Source organism: Syngnathus scovelli, chromosome 19, assembly GCF_024217435.2.
Source record: "Syngnathus scovelli strain Florida chromosome 19, RoL_Ssco_1.2, whole genome shotgun sequence".
NCBI classification, from domain to species: Eukaryota; Metazoa; Chordata; class Actinopteri; order Syngnathiformes; family Syngnathidae; genus Syngnathus; species Syngnathus scovelli.
In genome coordinates, this window is record NC_090865.1 from 3191084 (window position 1) to 3195223 (window position 4140).

At 37.8% G+C, this 4140-nt stretch overlaps 1 protein-coding gene across 1 annotated transcript; it reads right to left on the minus strand.

Annotated features, from left to right (window-relative positions):
- Positions 1-177: 177 nt before the first annotated feature.
- edn1 (endothelin 1) lies at positions 178-2347 on the minus strand. The gene is made up of 5 exons (XM_049751033.2): positions 2125-2347; positions 1882-2023; positions 1300-1437; positions 1039-1116; positions 178-876 (listed from the first exon to the last, which is right to left on the minus strand). The coding sequence occupies exons 1-5, from the start codon at positions 2330-2332 to the stop codon at positions 720-722; spliced, it is 723 nt and encodes a 240-aa protein (XP_049606990.1). The 5' UTR covers positions 2333-2347; the 3' UTR covers positions 178-719.
- Between the last annotated feature and the right edge of the window lie 1793 nt (positions 2348-4140).

Here is a 4140-nt window from a genome sequence, read left to right on the forward strand (position 1 = left end):
ATTTATAGCAAATTTAATAAGGCAAGTGGCAACATGACATCTTAAAATGCTTTGATGGTCAACAACAACTTTAGACTTAAAATTTCCGTCATCGCACACCAGCTGGAATTTCTCTTGAATATATTTTTATATCACAATCAATGTATTGCGCTCTTGATAAAACAAACAGGAGTTGACTCAGATTTTAAATAAACACATTTATTAAAATATTTTGCGCCACAATTTGGCATCTTGACGTCAAAACATTTCACAGAAATGACATAGCGCATAACCAATATGGCTGACGAAACAAGTACAAATATAGGAATAAATATGACAATATATAAGAACTATTGAGGAAGGAAATACTTTTTGGAGGTGAACTATGAAATTTGCATTTCCGTGAGCTAGATAGGATCTTGATGCAGACAGGGAGTGGTTCAACCAGAATGGTTTATTCCTGACTACATGTTGGTATCCAACTTTTTGAGAATTAAAAATAATCCACAGATGGCAGTGGTTGTCTGACGTAAAAAAAAAAAAAGGCTTGAAATGTTACTTAATGTTCTATTTGGAGTGCATAGAGGTGATTGTAGAGAAAAAAAAAATCTTGTCTTCAGCTTATCTCTTGAAATCTCAGCTCCTTGTCTCAGTTTTCTCTCCGCTTGGGATGCAATCAAGATGGAGGTGCTCACGTCGCCATCCCCGAGGTGGTCGATGGGTTTATGAAGATCCCTGAGTTATAGTAAAGGTAAAGAAATCTTTCCACTTCTAGCTTGAAGGTAACGGGTCATCTTCAGTGGCGTTTTCAGCCTGCGGCTTTGCGTCCACTTTTTAAGAAGATTTTCCACGGCGGCGCTGATCCGGGGCGGCGGCGCCCTTCTTTGATTGTTCATACTGCACACAAAGACGGAGAAAGCAATTAGGCATGTTTCAAGTTATCGGAAGTTATTAGTCACGCGATTCCTAGAATTCCAAAAAAATGCACTGATAAATAGAGGAATCATTACTGTCCAATTATGAGCAGACTGCGGCTAAAAAAAATATTCTTTAATATACCTTTTAGTCTTGCTTGTGTCAGCCTCCAGCTCGGGGCCCTCATCAGAAGGGATTTCATTCTTTACTGATGTCTCCTCCCTGTAAGGAACATAAAGACAACATGATGACTTCCAATTATATCCCCCTATTTAAGAGCATTTAAGCAACCATGCACTTGAACACCCTCTCAAACACGTCTGTGCATGCTTAAAAAAGTTTTTTTTTCCGCCCGTTTCCAGTAATGTCCCACAGGTATGGGGATGTCGGATGTAAATGACCCACCTCTGGCAGAAGTCAGTGCAGGTGAGGTCTCCTTGATGCAGGCAACGACAGCGGGAGCCACCACTCGCGGTTGCCGTGGCAACCTGGACTGAACGCCTTTTCCTGGGGGCATTGCCCAAGCCATATGAAACTATACGCCTGGAAAAGAACAATAGAGATTTTTAGACCAAGATAAAGTCATCACTTTGACATGAGTTATGGGTTTATTGTGTTATTATATAGAATATTATTAGATATAGATCTGGGGGGAAAAATTGCTATTGTTGTATTCTACGTGTAGATTAAATCAAAGTAATTGGAGCCTTTGTTGAAGGCATTTCACTTCTAATTCAAGTTTAGAAGTGAACAAATTGGGTGGACTTCCTATTTGGTTAATTATTTGGGTTGTTTGTATAAGTTAGGTTGAACTGGTTGGTCGTTTTTTTCTTTTTTAAACAAAATTGGGTTATTTTGAAGCAGCAGTTTCAAGATGATTTATTTGAACCATTTTTTAATTTCTGCAAATACTATAAATTCACAGATTGTTTTCCCCAGATCTATACACATAATTATAGTCAATATGAAACATTTTGCAAAACTTACTCAGGAGTGTTGACCCATATGATGTCCAAGTGGCAGAAATAGACGCATTCCTTGTCCAAGAAAGTCGCGCATGAGCAGCGCTTTTCGCGCACATGGCGCACTTGTGAAACTGTAGTTGACGTTTCAACAGGAGCGCAGATTGCTGAAATAAAAAATAAATACAACAATGAAACACTTGTTTTCATGAATATAAATGTATTACAAATTGAGCAGAATTAAAAGAAATTAAAATGTTTTCCTTACCTATGCTTAAAATCCAGGAGTGCATCAGAGACAAGACGGAAAATAAAATGTAAATATCCATCACTCCGGTTGAAAGAAAATCGAAATAATCCAGGAGAAAGAAAAAATCTGAAAAACGAGTGCCCGTCCTTTGCAGCAAAGTGTCAAAAAGCGTCCTGAGAGGTGAGCACAGAAGTTTCTGCTGTTGTGCGTGAATGTGGCACCACATGTTCACTCTCAGCTTTATACAAGTATTTACCCCCCCCCCCCCCCCCCCTCCTTTCTTCCTCCATACAGTTGTGTCCTCTGGCTTCCACCCAGACAAATGTTGTCTGTGAGCAAGCTGATAAAGAAGGCGGGGAAAGAAATGACTGCGATTTCACATTCCTACGAGACACCTCCAGGGAAGTTTTACGCGGATCCGCTAGATGGCAGCAGAGCAATACAAAAGTGTGAAAAGTGTCATTTTAACCCCTAACAGGAATTTCATTGAGACGAAGCGTTTTGGAATTTGACAAAAAAATATAATTGATATTCACGGCTATGAGATAATGTACATATTTTTATATATATATATATATATATATATATATATATATATATATATATATATATATATATATATATATATATATATATATATATATATAATTTGAAGACATATTTATATATGTGAAAAGGCTTTGTTAAAATGCAGACACACAGTACAAAAATAAAATAAAACATTTTTCACATTGTTCTTTGGAGTTTAAAAAATACTCAATTATTTTACACTTTCATAGGTACAACATGGTGCATTCTAAATGTCACTACTGTTTTTTTTTGTTTTTTTTACAGAGTCAAAATCGCTGAGGTCCATAACATCCTTGTTTGTGTGTATTTTTCCCTCACAGTGAATTTTCCAAAATCTGTGAGACATATAAATAGATTTGGAATAACTATGACGAGCTATTTACTTATCAGAGTGGCTGCAAATCTCACAAATGACCTCATCAGCAATTGTGCAAACAAAAAGACAGAAATAGAAGGAAGGCGTAATGTATTTTCTCAACCCACACATGGAGAAAATACTTAACTGGAGATGGTACGAGCGGAAAACTGACCTTGCTTGTGTGCTTCTGTGTCAAGTATCTTGACAGGGTGAAGATTTGTGGGGGCTCCTAATCAGACTTCAGCATTTAGTTTCCACTGGGTAGTGGAACAGTTCATGGCACTGGTACAAAAAGCTGCTCTGACTTATAGATGATCAAATTTGATCAATCTAATGAAGTCGTGCTAGGACTGTGTGGAATAAATGATTTCAATGACATGCAAGACATTTGAAATTGTAAATGTAGGTCAGTGCTTCTGGCCCCAAACTCTCAACATGTAATAGAAGGTTTGAGAACTTCTATGTACTGACCTCAAGATGTCTCTGTTGACTTTCCCATCGCCTGTTTTACTGCATCCAACGTCAGGGGGGAGGCTGTTGTGGGAGAGTCCATGTATGAGTCACCTTGTGAATGGGCTGCAAAGATGCTTAACGCAAGGACGAGGTTTTCCTCATTCACTCCATGGCTGTTGCAGGTCCTCAAAGAGCCCTCAAGCACAACTCCAATCACTGTAGTGAAATCAAAACAATTTAATATTCCACCAAGTGTCATTCATGGGATTAATAAATAGAGAGTCTAAATTATGTGTGTTTTAATAGGCATGAGAGGATAAGGCAATAATGCATGAACAGTGTTTTACTTGTCAGTATTTGTAAAGTTAGAATAATTTTATTCTTGCAATTACTGTGAGTAATCCATGACCTCATTCTTCAAAAAGAAGAATCATCCCGCTCAGGAGAATACCAAAGATTTCAGTCGCTCGTTAGAGTTGGACTCAAGGGACGAGTCCGCGTGGCTATATTAGATTATTCTGCAGGAAAGGAATAACAATATTTATATTTCTGGGGACGTACCTGAAATGGTGGCTGCTGGCTTGCGAGGTAACACTGCAAACATGGAATATTACAGTTTTGAGTCAAAGTGCAATAATAAATAAAATAATATA

Coding starts and splice junctions, on each gene's coding strand:
- edn1 (XM_049751033.2), bottom strand. CDS start 2,332: ATGTGGTGCCACATTCACGCACAACAGCAGAAACTTCTGTGCTCACCT. Junction 1,438..1,881: donor ATATGGGTCAACACTCCTGA/GTAAGTTTTGCA, acceptor GTTCTTTTCCAG/GCGTATAGTTTCATATGGCT. Junction 877..1,038: donor GACACAAGCAAGACTAAAAG/GTATATTAAAGA, acceptor CTTTGTGTGCAG/TATGAACAATCAAAGAAGGG.